Source organism: Cornus florida, unplaced genomic scaffold (assembly GCF_030987335.1).
Source record: "Cornus florida cultivar Cherokee Brave unplaced genomic scaffold, ASM3098733v1 CherokeeBrave_3.0.0_Hap2_Chr06, whole genome shotgun sequence".
Lineage (NCBI taxonomy): Eukaryota > Viridiplantae > Streptophyta > Magnoliopsida > Cornales > Cornaceae > Cornus > Cornus florida.
The window spans coordinates 45,979,058-46,001,618 of record NW_026775576.1 but is presented as its reverse complement, the minus strand read 5'-3'; the positions used below and the strand labels follow the sequence as shown (position 1 = coordinate 46,001,618).

The 22,561-nt window shown below is 35.1% G+C and overlaps 2 protein-coding genes across 2 annotated transcripts; both read right to left on the bottom strand.

Annotated features, from left to right (window-relative positions):
* Positions 1-15,929: 15,929 nt before the first annotated feature.
* On the bottom strand, positions 15,930-17,184 carry LOC132314022 (uncharacterized). Its single transcript, XM_059812947.1, has 2 exons — positions 16,480-17,184; positions 15,930-16,370 (listed from the first exon to the last, which is right to left on the bottom strand). The coding sequence occupies exons 1-2, from the start codon at positions 17,182-17,184 to the stop codon at positions 15,930-15,932; spliced, it is 1,146 nt and encodes a 381-aa protein (XP_059668930.1).
* A 359-nt stretch (positions 17,185-17,543) lies between these two features.
* LOC132314021 (uncharacterized) lies at positions 17,544-18,575 on the bottom strand. The gene is made up of 2 exons (XM_059812946.1): positions 18,198-18,575; positions 17,544-18,110 (listed from the first exon to the last, which is right to left on the bottom strand). Exons 1-2 carry the CDS (start codon positions 18,573-18,575, stop codon positions 17,544-17,546), a joined length of 945 nt encoding a protein of 314 aa, XP_059668929.1.
* Between the last annotated feature and the right edge of the window lie 3,986 nt (positions 18,576-22,561).

Here is a 22,561-nt window from a genome sequence, read left to right as displayed (position 1 = left end):
TAATCAGTTGTAGTGTTTGTAGCCTAGTTGATTTGAGCTTGTAAGTCCTTAGGGGTGTTTAAACACCTAATACCCTAAAATCGTCCAATTTGGGAGTCATTGACCTAACGCTCGACCTCATGGATCGCTAGAAAGCTTAATAGATCAACACATTGCACTATACTTCCATCTTTGATCCTGAGGTTTAGAAGAAAAAAAAAATCGAGTGAAAAGAATAAGCGCACCTAGTTGAATAAAACTTTAATAAAAGGTCCATTCTTTGTCTTGATGATCGGTACTAGATTTGTGTGCTAACTTGAGGCCGGATGTGATCATTTCTTTAGTTGGCTTAGATAACAACATATTTGATGCCGGTTCACTTAAAAAGGATTCTAGAGTTGTTTTGGTTTGCATGATCATTGTCTTGATGTGTGGAGGACCATATTTGCTTGTTTGGTGTTGAAATATTGGAAGATTACTTGGAAATGGTTGAAAAATTGTATACTTGAGGTAGTTTTCTCCCAATACTTGTTCGGAATATTGGTGCCTCTTTAGTGAGAAAGAGCTTAATATTTGTGGATAACATTTCTGGAAACCCTCACGAGACTTCACTCGTCTACTAGGGGTAACCTAGGGGTTTAAAAAGCTTGTTGCATGTGCTAAATGCAATCGTGTTTCCTACGAAAGTGGCGTTGTCCATTTATTGTTTCATAGTTCATAGTTGTATAGTTGTCTATTTCTTTATTTTCTTCGTAGTTCATTACTAAGGACTAGCAATATTTAAGTTTTGGGGTGTGATAAGCGTTGAAAAGTGCACATTTAAACCCCTTAAACTTGAATGTTCTAAGACCTTATTCTATCTTATTTTCCCATTTTAGTCTAATTTCATGTTATTTCCCTCTTTCCAAACCATAGCAATCCTTTTCGTGGAGAAACCTTGAGAAACACGTGGTCTCCCACCTCAAAGGATAATGGCCGTCTCCGCTAATCTGCATAACTTTTCTATCGACTCTGAACAGTCAACAACCGCTGCCGAATCAACTTAATATTTTTTGTAGTTTCCAACACAATGTCGGGCCCTAAAGCGGCTGTCTCACCCACCTCAGTCCAACAAACAGGAGAACGACACGGCCTACCATACAATGCCTCAAAAGGAGCCATCTCAATGCTCGACTGATAGCTGTTGTAGGCAAACTCAACAAGAGGTAAATGATCCTCCCAACTACCACCAAAATTAAGCACACAAGCCCGAAGCATATCTTCCAAGATCTGGATAGTACGCTCCGACTAGCTATCCGTCTGCGGATGGAATGCCGTACTGAAATGCAACGGTGAACCAAACGCTGCATGAAGCCCTTCCCAAAACTTCGATGTGAACTTGGCATCCCTGTCCGAAATAATGGACAATGGAACCCATGCAATCTGACGATCTCTCTAACATACAATCTGCCAACTGCCTCAGCAAAATCTGTCGCCTTAACAGGCAAAAAGTGAGCGGTCTTAGTCAATCTATCAATAATGACCCAAACAGACTCATTACCCCTTTGTGACCTCGGAAGTCCTGTCACAAAATCCATGGCAATACACTCCCATTTCCATTGTGCTACAGGCAATGGCTGCAACAGACCAGCAGGTCTCTAATGCTCTGTTTTTACTTGCTGACAGGTAAGACATCTAGCAACAAACTAAGCTACATCTGTCTTCATCCCGTTCCACCAATACTGGTGATAAGCGCTGAAAAATGCGCATTTAAACCCCTTAAACTTGAATGTTCTAAGACCTTATTCTATCTTATTTTCCCGTTTTAGTCTAATTTCATGTTATTTCCCTTTCCAGGCACTCATCCCCAAAATAAGTCAATTCAGCTGAATTAGAGCATTAAAAGAAGCAATCTCAAGCCTAGTGGAAGAAAGGAGCAAAGTGGAAGCAAATGGGTGAAAAAGCCTTCTCCGATCGATCGAACCAAGCTCCGATTGATCACACTGTGATCGTTCCAACCATGTCATGATGGATCGAGCCTTTTGTCCTTATCTTCAGGAAAATTTCATATTCCATCGATCCAACCTTTCCTTCAATCGATCGATCGCTTTTGATCTTCTCCTCACCTACCACTTTTGTCCTTTTCCCAAAAATATCCCAAAAATATCTCATCCTTGTCCTTATCCAAAGAGTGGGCCGCCATAGTTCGATCGATCCGAGCAACCTTGTGATTGATCGAACTACCTCAAGTGCATGAAAAATAGAGTTCCAGCCAAATTAAAGGTGTGCTCGTGGTGCAATCATTTGGAGGTCCTAGTGCACGAGGTCTGACCATTGGGTGTGACATTTGAGCTACCTATATAAGGATTTTGGGTTATTTTTAGAGGAGAATTCTTGAGAGGTTGATTAGGTTTTAACAAAAGGCTAGAGATTAGAGAGAAAAATACACCATTTGGGAAAGTTCTTCCACTCATCTAGGGTTTCTACCAAGAACACAAGAAGAGGAGATGATTTCTACCATGAAGATAACCCTGAGGGTTGGATGACAACATCAATGAGTGGCTAAACCATTCTCTTGGGGCTAGAGATAGCCCTAAGCATACTTCCTAGACTTTGATGAGTTGTAATTAATGGAGATTTGTGTTGTAATTATTGTCTTGACATCTTATATATATAATACAATAATTTGTGTAGTTCAATAACTCCAATTGATCATTTAATTCTATCCATATGTCTATGTATAATAGAATTAATGTTTATGTGTTCTCTAGATTTTGTGACATTGATGCATGTCTATGTGTGTTGATATTATGAATCTAGTGATGGTCCAAGGCATGGTGCTTAAATAGATTACTCTTGTGGTTTGTTTGATGGTTCATACTTATTTCTTGATGGATTATGCCACATCCTTAGTTTAATTTTCATATCACTAGCTTAGTTGTAGTGTAAATGCCTTACTTTCTTAAATAGGTGGACAATCCATGCTTGTTGTTTGATGTTCCATGCTTATGAATGCAAGTAGTATATTTCTCTAATTTAATAAGTGTGCATTGATTATGGACTTATAGAAGGATTAATGGCTTAACTTGATATGTTATGCTGCTCACTAGATTGACAAGACAATGTATGCTTACTTGGCCATCCATGCTTGATAATTCAATTAATGACACACTTTCATTTACAACACACAATCCCCCTAATCCATCAAATATCGAATGTCTAGGAAAGTAATGGTTAGTGGTGAACTCTATGTCCCAAGACTCCTCTCTCATATTCTCTACATCTTATTTGTTCTAGTTGATTTAGATTGCATTTATTTAGTTTAAATTGTAGTCTAATTCAACCAACAAACCATCTTTTAATCATTCGACCTACTAATCCAACATTAATTTCCACAAAAATACGCTTTCTTTTCCTGGGGACAATCCCTACTTACTCTAGCTACATTAATAGTTTGTAGTGGTAGTGGCATTCTATAAATTTAAAACTTGTCCACATTATATCACCACTTTTAAGCAGCTTTGACATACACCAACTGGCGTCTCAAATTATGATACGTCTTGGTACCACCTGGATGAACTGTAAAACAAGAAGTATGAAACTCTTGTAAAACATCCTCTCGACAAACTGTAGGAACCACAATCAAACCTCTGAATCTTAAACCACCATCTACGTGTAAGGTTCAATCCTTTACTATCCTCACCTGAAATCAACTGATGAATGGCAGCTAAATCTGAATCCCGTTTCTGTGACTCAATCAGCCGTGTAACAAGAGTAAGTTGAACCACAAGACTAAACAGAAAAGCTGACGCATAATCAACACTATCATCACAACACTGTAATCCCATCTCTGCTAGATCCTCTAACATCTTGCATTTCCGAATGGTTAACCCAGCCAAAACTCTAGGAGATTTCCAACTTAAGGCATCTGCTACCACATTTGCCTTACCCGAATGATACTGCAAATTAAAATCATAGTCCTCCAAATACTCAACCCATCGCCTCTGTCTGTTATTCAAGTCTTTCTGGGAGAAAATGTACTTGAGACTCTTGTGATCTGAGAACACCTCAAATCTCTCACCATACAAATAATGCCTCCAGCTTTTCAAGGCAAAAACAACTGCTGCCAACTTTAAGTCATGAGTAGTTAAGCTCATGAATCTTCAACTGTCTACATCTATAAGCCACTACCTTGCCCCCCTGCATCAACACACATCCCAAACCATCCCAAGAAACATCACAAAAGACAACATAACCTAAGCCACACTCAAGTATCACCAATACTAGAGCTGTAATCAATCTAGTCTTCAACTCCTAAAAATATGACTCACAAGCTTCAGTCCAACCAAATCTGATCCCCTTTCGGGTCATCCGAGTCATAGGAGCGGCTAAGCGAGAAAAGTCCCTCACAAACCTGCGGTAATAACTCACTAAGCCAAGAAAACTCCTAATCTCATACACATTCTTAGGACATTCCCAATCAAGGACTGCTTCTATCTTTGAAGGATCAACTGATACACCACTGCCTGAAACAACGTGTCCCAAAAATTTCACCTCTTGTAGCCAAAATTCACACTTTGAATACTTGGCATACAAATGGTGCTCCCTCAGCATCTATAACACTATCCTCAGATGGATCTCGTGATCCTACTAAGATCGTGAATACACCAAAATGTCATCCACAAACACTACCACAAACTGGTCCAGATATCTGTAAAAGACATGGTGCATCATATCCATGAATGCCGCTGGCGCATTCGTCAACCCAAAAGGCATCACAATGAACTCATAATGACTATACTGCGTACGAAAAGCTATCTTCGGAATATCCTCATCCTGAACTCGTAACTGGTAATAACCAAATCTCAGATCAATCTTGGAAAAGCAAATAGCTCCCCTCAACTGATCAAACAAATCGTCAATCAGCGGTAAAGGATGCTTGTTCTTGATAGTTGCCTGATTCAATTTCCGATAATCAATGCACAACCTCATAGAACCATCCTTTTTCTTTGCAAACAACATTGGTGCGCCCCATGGTGAAACACTAGGCCGAATAAAACCATTCAGCCTTAAATCATCCACCTGCTTCTTTAATTCCTCCAGCTCTGCTGGTGCCATACGATACGGAGTTATAGAAATCAGCGCAATACTAGGCATCAAGTCAATCACAAACTTAATCTCTCTTCTAGGAGGTAAATCCGGTAAGTCATTCGGAAACACATCTAAGAAGTCACAAACAACTGATGGATAAACTGTCCCCACATCACCATCTTCTTCAGCTAAAATGTTAGCTAAGAAGAAATCACGGCGGTCCCAACCACGAACACCATAACAAGCTGAAACCAGAGAATCACCCCGATCTCCCATAAACACAAAACAATCTCCCTTCGGCGTACACACTGAAACTCTACCACTGAAGCAATCAATCGAGGCATGAGATGATGATAACCAATCCATTCCGAGAATGACATCAAACCCTGTCATCTCAAGAATGATGAGATCAAAAACCAAAGTCCGCCCAGCAATCACAATGGCGGAATCCCGCACCACTCTGCTCACAACCAATGGACCACTGACCGGCGTATTAACACACAACACTCGGTCCAAAAAGCCAACCTCCAATCCCGTTGCAAGTGCAAATGTGCATGAAATGGATGAATGAGATGCAACAAAATCAAACAAAATGCGAGCCCAAGATCCAAAGACTGGAAACATACCTCTCACCATTGACGAACCCGAAGATGACTCAGGAAGTGCATACACTTGGCCCTGGGATGCCTGAGCCTGTGAACCTCCAGCCTGAACCCCAGACTGCTGACCAATCCCTGTAGGAGTAGCCCTCCCAACTGGTCTCGATCCCTGTGAAGATACGACTAGCTGTGGTGGTTTAAACCCAGACTGTACTGTAGTAGACTGAGATGGTCTCTGTTGTGTACCCCGACCACTACCAGAACCTCTGCCTGATCCACCAGTCCTCCTCGGATAGTCTCTAACCCTGTGGCCCTGCTGACCACATCCAAAGCAAGCTCTTATAGAAAAAGACTGCGGACAATCAAACACATAATGGCCAGGCTGCTGACATCCGAAACATATGACCTCACCCTTACCTGATCCTAATGGTACAAAAGTCGAAGGAGTAGGTCGCCCTGACATCTGTCCTCCAGAACGAGATGAACCCCCTCTCTGCCTTTTGCTAGACTGACTCTCTGCCCCTGAACCACTGGCTCATCTTTGCTTCCACTGATTCCAAGTCTGATTTTTATCATTCAGCTCAGCCTCAACAATCAATGCCCATTCTACAGCCTCAGGATAAGTCTTTAGGCACTGTGCTACCACAAAAGTCCTAATCTGATAATGGAGTCCCTGTACAAACTTGTAGACTTTATTTGTTTCCTTACAATCTCTGGAGCAAAACGAGAAAGAGAAGTGAATCTATTCTCGTAATCTGTCACCGTCATAGAACTAATTTGAAACAGAGAGACAAACTCTTTGTGCAGCTCCCATCTCTTAGTCGCAGGAAAGAACTTATCATAAAACAATTCTTTATAAGCATTCCACGACAATGTCTTCACATCAATTCTGCCAGACACAGACTTCCACCACAATTTGGCATCCCTAGTAAAGTTGTAGGTAGCCAATAGAATCTTCACATAATCACTTTCAATTGCGAGAGTAGAAATATGTTTTTCCACCTGGTCAAACCAGTCGTCTGCTAACAACAGATCATTCCCTCAAACAGCGCAGGCATGAGTCTGACGAATGTGGAGATAAGTTTAAGACGTCTTTTTGTCTCATCTTCTCCTGCAGATACTACTGGTTGTGGAACTACCTGAGGAGCTGGCTGCATCCTCCTTGCATCCTGCAAAAGATTAGTCAAAAATCGTCTGGCTGCCTCCTCATCCCCTTCTACAGTCGGTGGTAAACCTCCCTGTCCCACAGGGTGCGATGCAGAACTCTCCCTTAACTGTCCAACTGTAGGCCTAACCTCTTGGCCTCCCAGTGCCCTATCCTTTTTACGAGGCAGCATACTACAATGAAATGCAAGTTAATAACAATAACACTATCCACAATTCTAAACTGACTCATATGGATAAAAACTTTTTAACACATAGCATGCTTTATCATAATCAGATAAACATGTAATCACGTATACACATAAGCATGTTTGCATGGCAAATAACAGATAAACATGTAAACATGTGAGACAATGCAAACCCCTACACACACAGCTGTAGACAGATCTCTACCCGTCGTCCTTAGGTTATAGGAACCATGCTCTGATACCACCTCTGTTACGCCCCTAGACCGTAGTCCGGATTGTGAACACAACACACAAACACACAAACAATCACAGTCTCAAAATCAATAAATATCCCTGTAACCTGTCTCAACCACACATCCACCTATCTATTTCCCTTTACAAAATCAAGACTGAAAATAATTAGATAAGATGCACATCTTACAACTTTAAAGTTTTAAAGTCTAAAATAACATTTATTACATGCCAGGAATATTCTAAAGAAATACAATACAACACATTGTCAAAAAATGCGGAATAAAAACACCACGACACCAGCCCCGACACTGTCTACAGCTGAGGAGGAACAACCTCCATACCATCCGTGCCATGACCTGAAAAGATGTGTATAAAATAGGAATGAGCAACCATAGCTCAACGGGAAATTCCTATAGCGCACTCCTTAATAACTCCGTGAATCCAAACAAAGAACAGATAAAGGATAATGGGATCATATAAGCTTGAGAAAGACATGATGTCATGTGAGATAATAAAATAAAGTGCCATGCAATGCCAATGCTAATGCTAATGCCACTGACACTTGTCACTTTCCAAAATCCCATTTCCATTACAAAAAGTTAATGTAATCTGCCCAGGGCTGCTCCCCAGTACCAAGAGAAGAGAATTGGTCATTTATCCCTGATAGAAGGCAACTCCTTGTGATCATTTGGGGCCTAGTGACACAATTACGCGTAAGCAACTCCTACATCTTCTCTAGATTTCCATTAATTGCACAAACATAAGGCAACTCCTTTGTCCGGTTTTCAAATCATTGATTCAATCCCACTTTCTAAACTCACGGATACAAGGCACCTCCCTGTTATCCGGTTTTCCAAATCATTTAATCAGATGTTTTCACTTCCTTTTCCATTCTAACCTTAACCCCATGACCATGCAAGATGAATGCACAATTGTGTCATGTCCCAAAGTTTCTATACAACAAAACAGTTTCATTCCCAGCTTGTTAGCTTCATCTTTGAAAATTCATAATAATTTCAATTCTTTATCAAATTGAGTGATTCCAAAGCCTAATGAAAGCTTAACCACTGTAATTTGAAAGTATCAATTTAGTTTTAACAAAATCCCTTCCCAATTGGAACAGTTTTAACCCATAATTTTGAAACAAATTCTGCCCAGAAAATTGATTTCCAACCTGTAGCTTCCAACTTTGAACAATCATAAAAAAATTCAATTCTCATCCAAATTGAATGAATCCAAAGGCCATTGAAGTTTAAAGACTATATTTTCAAAATAAAATTTTACTTCACCAAAATACCTTACCATTTAAAGCAGGTTTGATGAGAAAACTCGGACAAAATCTATCCCCAACCCAGAATTTCCAGCAAGAACACTTTAACTTCAAAAATTCATAGTAAATTCATTTCTCAACCAATTTTTGTGAAACCAATTCTCAATGAAATATAATTAACTATATTATCAAAATATTAAATCATCTCTAAAAGATCAATTAAGAATTTACATGAATTTGAGCAGAACAGTAGAGCCAAACAGTTTCAGAATTTTGCACAAAATTTCAATTTAGTTTTTTATACACTTTACAACTCAAATTGAAAGAAATTAACTCACTAAAGGCAAAGGAATTGAGAGTTAGACAATCCTACCTCTTAGAAGCTTGAAAAACCTTGCTACAACAATTCAAGGAATGAATCAAAGCCACCAAAAGTTGAAGATGGAAGAACACTTCTTTCTTTTTCAACCAAAAACCCTCTTCTTTTAAAACAGATTTTGACAACTCCACAGTTGAAAAATGCTCACAACTTCAACACCAAAAAGGAAGTCCATGAACTCTAGGTCACTTTTCATTCACAAACCCTACCCAAATTCTCAACACAAAGCCCTCAAAATGCCACAAAACCAAAATGGACTATAAGGAAGTACAAAGGGACGAAAATGATGTTCTGCAGAATTCTTTTGTTTCTATTTTGTTTTCATTTTAATTATTATACATATTACATAAATAAAACAAGGCCTCATCATGCATCTAGGTGTCAAGCTCTCATGAAGTCAAAAAGCAAGACCTAGTGAAATGACTAAAACACCCATCCTTCTTTACCAAATGCCTATTATGCCATTTACATAATAAAAGTCTACTTTAACCTTTATAAAATAATCAAATGTCAAATATGCTATTTGCATAATAAAAGTCTATAATACCCCTCATGAAACAAATAATGACATTTAAATAAAATTAAACACATTTGCAAAAATAATCATAATCCCGACAATAAAATAAAAATGCATAAATGCCAACATGTCCAGAAAATGTTAAAAATGCAAGTTCTCACAATGGTAAACCACCCTGTCCCACTAGGTGAGATGCGAAACTCTCCTCATCATGTCCAACAGTAGGCCTAACTTCTAGGCCTCCAGGTGCCTGACCTTTCTGACGACACGGCATACTACAATAAAATATGAGTCAACAACAATGACACTATCCACAGTCCCAAATTGACTCACATAGATAAAAGCCTTTAAACACATAACCACGTAGGCACATAAGCATGCTTGCAAAGCAAGTAACAAGTAAACACGTAAGCATGTGAGACAATGCAAATCACTACACTCGTAGCTGTAGACAGACCTCTACCCGTCGTCCCTAGATTTAAGGAACCATGCTCTGATACCACCTTTGTCACGCCCCAAGACCAAAGTCCGGATTGTGAACACACCACATGGATAACCAAGGTCTCAAAGACATAAACATCCCTATAAATTTGTCTCGCACATACACATTCCCCTATCCATTCCCCTCATAATACCCTATTTGAAAATAAATAGGTAAGTTATTCATAATATAACTTTAAAGTCTCAAAGTCTGTAATAACATTTATTACATAACAAGGATGTAACTGAACCAATATTATACAACACTGTCTCACTAATATACATTGTCTTTTGAACAAAAGAGAATACTACAACCACCAGACATAAATTGTCTATAGCTGGGGAGGAATGTCCTCTGTGACTTCTTTTCCCCGACCTGAAAAGATGTGTGTAAAATAGGGATGAACACAACAGCTCAGTAGGAGTTTCCTAAAGTGCACCCCTTAATACCTCCGTGAATCCAAACAAAGAACCGTAATGAGAATAGGGATCATAGTATACTAGGAAATAACAACACATGGAATAATATGCAATGCCATGAAATGAACCATCAAAACTATTTCCCATTCTCCAAAATCCCTATCATCCATCACCCACTATCGAGTTAATGTAACCCGGTCCGACGCAAGGCTACCCCTTTCCGTCATTTGGGGCCTAGTGACACAACCACACGTAGAACATTTCACTACGCCTCCTTTAGATTTCATTAACCACACGGACACAAGGCTTCCCCTTGTTGTCCGGCTTCCTCAACCATTCTTTCAAAACCAATTTCATAATCCTCACATAACCTTTCCATTCCAGACTCATCCCCAAAACCCTGTGAGATGAATGTACATTTATAATGATATAATGTACGACATTTCTATATCAATTATCAACTCAGTTTTCTATACAACACAGTATGCTCATTATCAAAATCAACTTAACATTTTCATATTAAGTTATTGGTTACATTTCATTAAACTTGAACACATGAGCATGCTTCCTTTTCTATAATTATAACATATTAGCAATAACAGTGCTCAACAACAATTTCAGTATTCAAGTGTACACCTTATCACCTTAAACAAGCTCAACAGCAACAATAAACAATTACACACCTTAATACTCAAGAAATCACAACCTTAGTTCACAAATTTCTAGTTTCAGCAGAAAAAGCTCGAGCCCTGAAAGTTGGGCTCAAGCTCTGAACACAAAGGCTCGAGCCCCGGAAGTCCAGCTCGAGCTCTGGAAACGAAATTACAGAATTCTGAAGAATAAGGCTCGAGCTCTGGGGTTTGGGCTCGAGCCTCTGAAACACAGACTCGTTTTCCAGCATTGTATTATGCACAAATCAATAGGAATTAACTCACTAAAGGCAAAGATTGTGAGATTTAAACAACCCTACCTCAAAGAAGCTTGAAAACCTTACTACCAATAAATCAAAGCAACCCAAAGGATGGATTAAAGCCACGAAAAATAGAAGAAATGAAGAACACCCCCCTTTTGAAATACAACCACACCTCTTTTAAAATCACTTTTGTAACTCCAGCAAATGAAAATACCCACACAACCTTTATACCAAAAGAAAGTTCATGATCTCTAGATCAATTTTTATTCACAAGGCTACATCAAATTCCCAACACAAGGCCTTCAAAATAAAGTTTAAAAAGAGTGACCATGGGAGGAAACAAAAGTACGAAAATTGTTTCTGCAGAATTCTCTATGCTATTGCTTCAAGTCTGCTATCACAATATGCCACACAAATGCATAAGGTGCAGCCAAGTATGCACCCAAGTGTCAATCCCACAAGTGGTCAAAGTATGACCTCACAAAATGACCATAAACCTTCCAAACATTTCCAATTATCAATTATGCCATTTGCATAATAAAAGTCAATAACACCCCTCATGAAATAATCAAATGACATCCCACATAGTTAATTAAAATAAAGAAAATAACACTAATCTCAACAACAAAATAAAAATACACAAAATGTGAGGAATCCGGAAAAATGAATAAATGCAAACCGTCAAACTAACATTCTAAGCCAAGAAAGGACTGACCAAGTTTTCTAGGAACCTCATATGAAAGTAATTATAATCAATCATTTAATGTTTTACTTTCTTTACACACGTAAAATCTCTAGGCTCGAAACAACCAGTATACACCCCCTAGCCTAATAACATGGAAATCAAAAATTAAGATATTGATTTAACTTCTATGTCAGTCATGTATGGACTGTGATTTATTACTATTGAATTGGTGAAAATAGAAGTAATAATTGAAATTTGGGTTCACACTCAAAGTCCAAAGTACAAACACAAATTGGGTGGATATATAGCATGGTTAATATAACATACCCAGTCACTTATTAACATCTTTAAAAGACACAGACACTTCAATTTACCAATTGATGAAAATAGTAATAGTAATTGAAATTTGGGTTCACACTCAAATTCCAATGTCCAAACACAAATTGGTGGGATATATAGCATGGTTAATATAACAGACCCAATTACTCATATATAACATCTTTAAAAGACATAAGACACTTTAATTTACTAATTATTTGACCCACTAATCATTTATCATCAAAATAATTTCAATAAATAATTAAACTAATCAAATTCTGCATGTTTGCAAGTAAATTATCCAATAAATAATTTCAACAAATGCATTTACATATATATATAAAGCACCTGTGGAGTTGTACGAGCAAAAGGATGCGGTGGCTGAAAGGGGTCTTTCATATCACAAGGAATCAATGGATGCGGGTGAGTTTACTGCTCACTTGCACAGTAGTTGCAGTGGGCATCAGTGTAGCACAATTAACGTCTAAGTCAAATTTACATTTGGAACCACCGAAAACGAAGCCGTCACATCTCATCAAGCAGGCATTGCAGTAAGCTGATTTTTGAAGAATGACGATGACTTGTTTCATGAGGTGATTTAGCGAAAAGAGTGAGGGGATGTTCCCTGTGAAACAAATGATTTATTGATTTAACCATTGTAATTGTATTGCGAAACAAATCATTTAACAATTAAAACAGTAGTTGATTTTAACAATTATAACATTACTTAATTTAATTACAAAAAGACAGACAAAATAAAAACAATTGGAGTACATGAATAAAACTCATGTATATGAGGAAAGAAAAAAAATACAATGTACAACTCATTTACATCAAAGGAAAGAAGAAGAGTAATCTACCTTGCTCAATTCCTTTTCCTCTGCCAACAAAGCAAGAAAATCTTTCAAATTTTTAAATAATAAAATCTTTAAAATTTGGAAAAGAACAACACAGTTTTGAAAAAAGAAATATATACACAATTGTTTTTCAGTTAATAAAACATATAAACTATAACTGTTTAAGTTAGTTTTAAATAGACACATCGAGGTCCAGATAATCTGGTTAGTGGCAGGATAACGTAACATGGAACAAATAATTTAACACTTTTAATAGTAATTGGCTAACAATAAAAAAGGGCATGCACTACAATTCAAAAGAACATGCACTATAATTTATAATTTTATGTCTGAATACACCACGTTGGTCGCATTAATGATGCATTCAATATTCTTCCAAAGACAATAAAAATGATACGATAAGCATGATTATATTTTGCAACCGTAGAGTTGAAAGTGTATAAGACATAATAATTTTACTTATTTTTTAAATAAAATATTTCAAAAATAAATTTAAAAAAAATTAATGAATCGGCCTATGAATAAAACTAAAGAATTATTAAAAAAATAAAATAAAAACAATAAGAGTATATGAATAAAACTCCTGTATAAGAGAAAAGAAAACAAAAAATTTACAATGCACTTCTCATCTACATCAAAGGAAAAAATATCAATTTACCTAAATTCCTTTTTCTCTACCAACAAAGCAATAACAACTTTTGATATGGCAATTCTCCAAAAGAAATAAATCAGCCATAATAACTTTCGATATCTCTAAATCATCTTTGGGTGCCTGAAAATATGGTAGATGAGACTAAGCCCATTAGAAAAGATCTAAGAGGTTTTGTGCACAAGATTTCATAACAGCAATGGAAAGGTTCCAATGATTAGAAACATGTATAAGATGAATAATTTCATGCTTCTTCGGTAAAAGAGTATAGTTTCATGATGATTCCAATATAGAGCAAGTTCCCAAGATTAGGTCAAAATGTAATAAACATTTAGAACATAACTCAATATCAATAGAGAAGAATTTATGTAAAATACTCAAAAGGGTAGATGTTAGAATAATCTCTACCTCAATTGAACATGAAAGTGAAACGGTGATAATGGTGAGAGGATGATAATCTGAAGCTTTCCCTTTTCCTTTTATTCCTCGATCTTCCTCTCTTTTTACTTCTTCTTCTTCTTCTTCTCTCTCTAGCAGTTGAACCCCTGTCTCTTTCTCGTGTCTCTCTTCACGGACAAGGATCCTCTCTTCACTCTCTGATTTTCTTGTATTCCTCTCTCTCATATGATGCATATTAGTTCATGAGAAATCACAACAGGTGTTGTGGTGTGGTAGACATGTGTCTAAGTGCATGAGGGAAGAGGTTATGATCAAGACAACGGTCCCCTTGTTGACACGGAGATGCCACCTCACAATCTACCACATCTCCAAAATAATATAACTCTTAGGGCTCGATTGGCATGCGTTTTACTTTAAGCGTTTTATTTTTGGCTAAAACAGAAATAGCGTTTTTACTATTAGAGTATTTTGGCAAAAATCGGAAGCACGTTTGGGAACGATCTTTTACTGTAGAAATGTCGAAAACAAAAACATGCAAAACATGTTTGGTAAGTCATGCGTTTCAAGAATTTTAAAAACAAAACATGTTTGGTAGCTCCAACTGTTGTAAACAAAATAAAACAGAAACAAAAAACACGTTTGGTTATCATTGTTTTTAATTTATTTTTATAAATTTTAAATTTATTTATAAATTTATTTCTATATAAATAGTCTATATATTTTTAAAAATATATATTAAAATTTGAACACACAAACACACACACACACATAGCATGTTATCTTGATCTCAAACTACACTTTAAGTTATTTGAAATTTCCTGGTATAGTTTGTTCCTTTGGTGATGATTGTCCATAGGTTTGTGTTTCATTCATTTTGCTCATTTTTCGCATTAGCGAAAGATAAAAAAAAAAAAACTACACAGCTCTGATAATAATTTTCGACTCTTATAAGTCTGCATTGGTGGGAATTTAACTCCAAAATACAGATTCTTGCCTTCTCTTTTGTAAAAAAATGTAAACCCCCACCAAATTATATATATATTAATTTTTGTAATAACCTATTTACAAGTTATTTGTAATAACCTACTTCAATTTTATTATCATTATACATGTATAGTCCAACTCAATATTAAAAATAAATAATCTCTAGTCACATTTTACTATACTACATGGGAGTCTACATTTGTAAAAAAATTTGCAATAACCTATTTACAAGTTCTTTACAATAACCTGCTTCAATTTTATTATGATTATACCTGTATAGTCCAACTCAACATTAAAAATAAATAATCTCTAGTCACATTTTACAATACTACATGAGAGTCAATATTTGTAAAAAAAATTTGCAATAACCTATTTACAAGTTCTTTGCAATAACCTACTTCAATTTTATTATCCTGATACCTGTATAGTCCAACACAACATTAAAATAAAAACAAACTCAATTGAAAGCATAATTGAAATAGAGTGTATAACATTTACAAGTCCTTAAATATTCAACCAACAAATTAAACAAGTTTAAGTTGTACATAAAATGTTTGGAACAAAGCATTAACAATACATAGTTGTCACTAAAAATTGATAAGAAGTTTATAAAGTGGATGACAATGGCAACGACACATCATCTTCATAACAGCATATGTGGCCTTCAAGAGAGCATCAACACACTTCATATCTGCAATAATAGCATTTAAGTTGAATTATATATCTGTAAAAAAGATTTATATTACATATATATATTGCAAGCCCACAATAGCAACAAATATATTACATATAAAAGAAAAAATATACCATCACTTTCAGAAGGATCAAGAGTGCTGAAGAGAATTCCAAATTTGATCAGCAATAGTATTACGCAACTGATCCATTTCTCGAAACTGAGCCGAAGGCACATGCTCAACAATCTCATCATCTTCACCATCACTTTGAGGAGAATCATTACCATCAAATATGTCATCAGGCTGATGCTGATTTTTGATGAAATTATGTAATGTGCAACAAGCCATTACAATCAATACTTGTGTTGAAAACTTATAAGGAGGCATTGCCCTCAAAATAGCGAATCTCATCTTCAATAACCCAAAGCATCGCTCAATTATATTTCTCAAAGATAAATGCTTATGATTGAACACTTCCTCCCGACCACGAGGTTGTCTAGTCCTACGGTATTCCTGAAAGTGGTAAGTATGACTTCGAAATGGGGCCAAATAACCAAGCTTATTGGCATGAGTCCACCAAATAATACTTACCTGCCATGTTTAGAATACATAAAGATATATATAGTATGATAAACTAACCATATATTAAGTGAATTTGTAAAATAATATTACCTGCTGGTGGAGCTGGAAAGTTCATTGCCTCATTTTCAGTACACTCATTTAGGATTCTCGAATCATTAGCTGAGCCTTCCCACCCAGCTAGCACATATGTGAACCTCATGTCAAAGTTACATACAGCCATTACATTTTGTGTAGTATAACCCTTTCTACCACGAAATGGAAGTTGTGTACTTGCTGGCAGAGTTGCAGGAATGTGGGTTCCATCTACAGCTCCCACACAATGCCTGAAGTAAGGGTAAAACCTAGAAGACTCTCTAATCTTATTCGGAATCACAGAAAAATTAGGAGGGGCAATGATATGGGTGCCCAACTGACATACTGCATGCAACACAGCATGGAAGTGTGTAGAAATGGTTTCAGTGGAGTGTTGAAATCTCTCTGCTACAACACGATTCCTTTGATTATGAGATAAAGTGAGCAAAAAGATTGCCACTTGTTCATAAACAGTTAAAAATTTAGAATCCTTCAGCCCTATACCTTTCAGGGTACTACACAATGTTCTGAAAACTTCAGGGTACATCTTAAAATTTTCATAACATCTTTCTCTATGGCCGTTTAAAATCTCCATAACATATGTTTCCCCTTGTAAAATGGAATCCCTACAACGCCTCTTTTGATAGAAGTTCTGCTCTTCTAAAAGAGTAGCAAATATTAAGACACTCTCATTGTCCTCCTCATCGTCATATAATTGAATTATTCTTCTTATATTGTTCCACATATCCATTACCCTATTTAAAGATTTAATACAAGCAAAACATTTAAGTTAATAAGCAAATCAATTAAATAATAAACAAAACATTTAAATAATAAAACAAACATTTAAATAATGGTATTAAAGTATTTGAGTACTAACAGGCATCCAAGAAATAAAATTATTTAAGTTATTATAGCCATCCAAATGTGAGATAATAAAAGTATTTAAGTTATTACAACAATCCAGATGTGAGATAATAAAAATATTTAAGTTATTACAGTCATCCAAATGTGAGATAATAAAAGTATTTAAGTTATTACAGTCATCCAAATGTGAGATAGTAATAAGTTAAACGATGACACAAAACACAATCATCCATAAAGAAAAACTCAAACATTCAATGCCCAACCAATTCTGACATCCTCAGGTGCCGAAAGAAAAAATTTCTGCCACTTCTCAGAATCATATAATAACTTTGATACCTTAGCGAATTGGGCCATCTCAATTCCAGGTATTTTTTGTAAAAGGAGCATGGAGGCATCAAACATTTCATAATCTCTATCATTTTTTGAGGGAGAGAGAGCTTCATCATCTCCTTTCTCACATGAAGATACACGAGTAGAAGTAAAAGATGTTTTAGCTGCTTTCTCTATTGCAGCTTCCATTCTCTCAGCTCTCCTCTCAGAATTCTCATTCATGTTTGACAAGAGTGCAGCTATACCAGGAGATAAAGCATCTCTTTTGGCTTTCTTACCTTTACGTAAAGGTGGGGGACTGACCTCATAACCCTCTTCCTCATCATCGTCATCATTGGGAGTGGGCAAAATGATTGTGGGTGGTGCTGTAGTGGATGGGTGGGCATGCATCCCTTTTGCATATGTGTCCCCAAATATAGTCGACATCTTGTCAAAATGCTTACATCCATACTTTTTATACTTATTTGCATTCGTAACAACCTACAAATTTTGTTATAATATTAACCACATAACCAATAATATACAAGATTTTATTATTTATTTAGGACTAATAATTAAATTACTAACCTTGCACAACCTGTCCCATCTCTCTTCCTCAACTATAACCATGCCCGTCTCATTGTTATATCCCACGCCAGTCTCTGATAATAATTTCTTAAACTCAGTATAAATTTTCCTCAAACCATTAAACTTATTCTGAAGTTGGGTTAAACCAATTTTTCTCCCCGTTTGAACATTCATTTGTTTGACTAAATTACTCCAACCACTTTTACTAAATGTTGTGCCACTACGATTATTAGCTTTAACTTCTTCCGCCATAATATTCACGAATTTTTCAATGAGTGACTCATCCCATAACAATTTTCCATCCTTCGTAACTTCAACCACTTCTTCAATTGTGAGAGAATCACCGCATTGTTCCACATTCTCAACATTCATATCCATCTAACATATTAATAACAACACTATAATTAATAACAAAAAAATAATAATTTTAAATTAGGAAAAACTATTGATGGTATTAAAGTTACTCTATCACAACTACTGATTCATGAATGTTTATACTATTACAATATGTTTATTCCCCTTTTATACATTTGCTATAAAGAGCTTATGATTTTAAGTTTTACTTAGTTCCTAGGAAACGTACATATAGTTAATATGGCATAAGTGCTGGAAAGCCCTACGAGAAGTTCACACATTTAATAAAGAATACTGAATCAAAATATAAAAAATAAAAAACAAAAAGAGAAAGGAGAAATTGGTGATAAATGTTATAATATTAGGTATTTTACTAAAGGGAAATATGGTCATTTCATTGTAATAGCAATTGTATATATATACACATATGTGATAGGAGAAGGGAAACACTCTTACTCACAAAATTTCACTAATAATTGAAACCCTGACTCAAACTAATAAATTAAGAATGAACCAAAAATATAAAAATAAAACTGGAGAAAAAAATTACAATCCAAAGTAAACTTACAAAGAGTAAAATAAAAACAAAAGAAAAAATAATAATAATAATGCTTCTAAAAAGAAAAAGTAAAGAGAGTGTTTAATGTAAGAGGTTAAAAATTGAGTGAAAATTAAAGTTTTGAATTAAAAATGGCCATATATAACGTACCTTTTGAATGAGAGTGTTTGGGCGTAAAAAGTTAAAAATTTGGAGTGAAGATGAGAGTTTTGAGATTTTGATGTCCAAAATTTGAAACTTTGAATGAAAATGAGAGTTTTAAACTAAAAATAACCTTATTGAAGGTAACTTATCAAAGAACGAGAGTTTTTTTATGTAAAAAGTTTAAAACATGAAATGAAATTGAGAGTTTAGAATTAAAAATGAACTTATTAAAAAACTTGGAAGTAACGAGAGTGTTTTGAAGTAAAAAGTTAAAAACTTGGAGTAAAATTGATAGTTTTGAGTTAAAAATGGCCATATTCAAGTGAGCTTTGAAGTAACGAGAGTGTTTTGAAGTAAAAAGTTAAAAACTTGGAGTAAAAAGTTAGAAGCTTGGAATGAAAATGAGTGTTTTGAATTAAAAATGGCCTTATCCAAGGTACCTTTTGAAGGAATGAGAGTGTTTTGATATAAAAAAGAGAGAAACATAGAGTGAAAATGTATGTCTTGAATTAAAAATTACCTTATTCAAGGTATCTTTGAGGAAGCAAGAGTGTATTGATATAAAAAGTAATAAATTTTGAGTGAAAATTAGAGTTTTGAGTTAAAAATGACCGTATGCAAGGAACAAGAGTGCACAGATATAGCATTTGTTTTCTTTTCCCACTGCTTAAGGGATTCATAATGGTCAATTACAGTCACAAGTAAATCAATTAAGAAATAATTCATGAAAGGAAATGCGGAAAAGAAATTTGAAACTAATGGTATATAATATTTTCACAAACCCCATGTGTATAAGATTTCTGACCATTAGAGGGCATAATCAATGTATATATTTAAATAAACAAATGAAATACAATTTATCCATATGGATAACAGCTCCTTTTTTTTCAGAACACATGCTACTAGTACTCGACTTTGACCAAAAATAGCTTCAACACTAATTCAACGCAGAAAAACTCAAAAAATTTACAAATGAATAAACCTATGTGGAAGTTTCCAAATATAATCTAGTTATAGCTTCACAATTCCCCATAAGCATAGCTAAGGAAAGATTCATTAACATATATAGAACTAAAAAAATAATTTGCCAAATTTAACATACCAAACTTCAATTTTTTTCTCGCTGAAAGAGTATATAACATATATAGAACTAAAAAAATAATTCACATCCAGTCTAATCAATAAGCATAGCTAATGAAAGATTCATTAAAATATATGAATACAAAGGGCAATAAATAGCAGAGACCCATTTTAATTTGAATTAGTGGGTTATAAAATAATAATTGTAAAGAACCCAAAAAAAAAAAAATCAAATGAAGGAGGATTAGAGAACATCGAGACCTTATAGGGGTAGTGCCAACAACAAGAGCTGAAGCATGAGAGTGGCGATACGAGGAGCTGTGTCGAAGCTTGAGGCAGTGTTTCACAAATGGGTTTGACGTGCTTGTGATGGATTTCAAATGCGAAGGCAGAGGAATGGTCACCACTGAACTCTCACCATCATCATCATCATCATAAGCATTAGGGCTCCTAGGAAGTTGAGTTCTTGTTTGGGAAAATGGCAATTTGGTTTGTGAATTTGATGCTTTGATGAGTGGCAGATGAATGGTTGATACCCAGGAAGTGTTCGCACATTGCATTCTTCTTCTCACACACACTTCTTAGAATTCACTCGGTGTCCCTTTTTTCTTCCGTTTCTTTTATGAAGTAACGAGAAAGTTTTGATGTATAAAGTTAGAAACTTGGAGTAAAATTAAGAGTTTTGAGTTAAAAATGACCTTATTCAAGGTAACTTGGAAGGAACGAGGTGTTTTGAAAGTAAACAGTTAAACTCTTGGAAAGAAAATGAGAGTTTCGAGTTAACAATGACTTTGTTAAAGACGCATTTGAAGGAATGAGAGTGTCTAACGTAAAATTTTCAAAACTTTTAGTGAAAATGAGATATTTGAATTAAAAATGACCTTATGCAAGGTCCCTTTTGAAGTTAAAAAGTGTTTTGATGTGAAAAAAGAGAAACCTTGAGTGAAAATGAATGTTTAGAAATAAAAAGGGCCTTACTCAAGGTATCTTTGAGTATGCAAGAGTGTTTTGATGTAAAAAGTTAGATATTTTGGGTGAAAATGAGATTTTAGAGTTAAAAATGACCTTTTTTAAAGACACAATTAAAGGAATGAGTGTGTTTAATGTAAAAAGTTCAAAAATTCGATTGAAAATGAGAGGTTTGAGTTAAAAATAACCTTATACATGGTACCTCTTGAAGAAAATAGAGTGTTTTGATGTAAAAAGTTAGAAACTTGGAGAGAAGATAAGAGGCTTTAGTAGAAAATGACCTTATTCAAGGTACCTTTGAAGGAACGAAAGAATTTCAATGTAAAAAGTTTCAAACTTTGAGTCAAAATGAGATTTTATAGTTGAAAATGACCTTGTTAAAGATACTTTGAAGGAATGAGAGTGTCTAATGTAAAAGGTTAAAAACTTTGAGTGAAAATGATAGCTTTAAGTTAAAAATGACCAAATGCAAGGTACCTTTGGAAGGAACGAGAGGAACTTTGACTAAAATCGAGACTTTTGAGTTAAAAATTACCTTATTCAAGGTACCTTTTGAAGGAATGATTGGTTTCATGTAAAAAAGAGACACACTTTGAGTGAGAATGAAAGTTTTAAGTTTAAAATGACCTTATTAAAGGTAGATTTGAGGAAACCATAGTGTTTTGATGTAAAACGTTAGAGATTTTAAGTGAAAGTGAGAATTTAAGGTTAAAAATTACCTTATTCAAGGTACGTTTGAAAGAACAAGAGTGTTAAAAGTAAAAAGTTAGAAACTTTGGATGAAAGTGAGTTTTGAGATAAAAATGACCTTATTCAACTTATTAAAAAAAAAAAAAAAAAAGAGACCTTGTTCAAAGTACCTTTTGAAGTGTCTAAAGTGTTTTAATGTGACAAGTTAGAAACTTACCGTGAAAATGAGAGTTTTGAGTTAAAAATGACTTTATTCAAGGTACCTTTATAGAAACAAGAGTGTTTTGATGTAAATGTAATAAACTAGGAGTGAAAATGAGATATTTGAGTTAAAAATAACCATATTCAAGGAACCTTTGTAGGACGAGAGTGTGTTCATATAAAAAGTTAGAATCTTTGAGTGAAAACGAGTGTTTTTGGTTAAAAATGACCTTCTTCAAGGTACCTTTAAAGGAAATATAGTGTTTTGATGTAAAAACTTACAAACTTCGAGTGAAATTTAGTGTTTTGAATTCAAAATGACCTACAAGAGTTTTTTTACATAAAAAGTGTTAAACTTTTAATCAAA